This window comes from Penaeus monodon, chromosome 25 (genome assembly GCF_015228065.2).
Source record: "Penaeus monodon isolate SGIC_2016 chromosome 25, NSTDA_Pmon_1, whole genome shotgun sequence".
Lineage (NCBI taxonomy): Eukaryota > Metazoa > Arthropoda > Malacostraca > Decapoda > Penaeidae > Penaeus > Penaeus monodon.
In genome coordinates, this window is record NC_051410.1 from 39624790 (window position 1) to 39625830 (window position 1041).

The 1041-nt window shown below is 36.5% G+C and overlaps 1 protein-coding gene across 1 annotated transcript in view; it reads right to left on the reverse strand.

The window, feature by feature from the left end:
• LOC119589252 (DCC-interacting protein 13-alpha-like) overlaps positions 1 to 1041 on the reverse strand; it is a gene marked incomplete in the record, with an annotated part of 61984 nt that overhangs the window by 2407 nt on the left and 58536 nt on the right. Inside the window, 1 exon segment of the mRNA XM_037937867.1 lies at positions 824 to 1010. Coding sequence (XP_037793795.1) covers positions 824 to 1010 — 187 coding nt within the window.

Genomic DNA, 1041 nt, shown 5'->3' on the forward strand with positions numbered 1-1041 from the left:
TGCACTATAACTATGAAGGTGAGTATCAAAATTAAATATAGATGTATAATTACAAGTAAATTTTTTTTTTCTCATAATTCTAATGCCAAAAACTAAATATAACAAATACAAAATATCGTAAACCAAATTGTAGCTATAATTCTTCAGATGGTCTCCTCCAGACAGTAAGTTTGTGCCATTATGAAATTCTTCTTATATTTGGATTAAGAAATTCATAGATGAATTACCAAACTGTGCAATAATTATTTCAAATTGCAAAGATTGTGCAACCACCATCTATTAGTGCAACCATTTTTTACTATATCCAAAAACTAACAGCCATAAAGTGTGGTCTGGCACCCAGAGAAAACAGAAGAATTTCTGATGTGTTTATTCCAGCCTTATTTGACTTCTTACAGCAGTTAGCACAATTGTTACACAAAGCATCCTTAGATTAAGGGAGGAGAAGTAAGAAAGACAGACAGAACGAGTTACTTGCATCACCTCACCTAAATTAATTGGCAGTACAACCTGAGCACATTCAGTTTTATTCACATGCTACAGTATCTGCCAATTGTCCATGCTAAAAAAAATAACAATGAAATTAGCAGACATGGCTTCACTGACTTGGGAATCATGGAATCAGCTACCTGTTCCACCTAAAGCTATTATCAATTAAGTTATTATACCTGGCAAGTAGCATACCTCTGATGGTACAAAATGATTCCATTTATCCCAACATTTCTGAACATGCAGTTGAGAATTATGTCATCAGAATTATCAACATTGGGAAACAAATCAAATCATGTCTGCTACTACATGATTCCCATCAAATAACACTTACTGTTTCCTGTTTCCTCTTCTTTTCCTGCGTCTTCTTCTCAACGATTTGGTGGTAAGCTGTCTTTGCTGCTACGCCAAGGGCACAGCAGATTTCTGTTCCACTGCCCTCTGCCTCGAACACATAGCAGGAAAAGCTAGCGGTGTCAGTGCCTTCAGTGTCCCGCTGTCGCACAATGTAACCAACTAGCCTGAAATATCAATCACCATGGAACACACAGT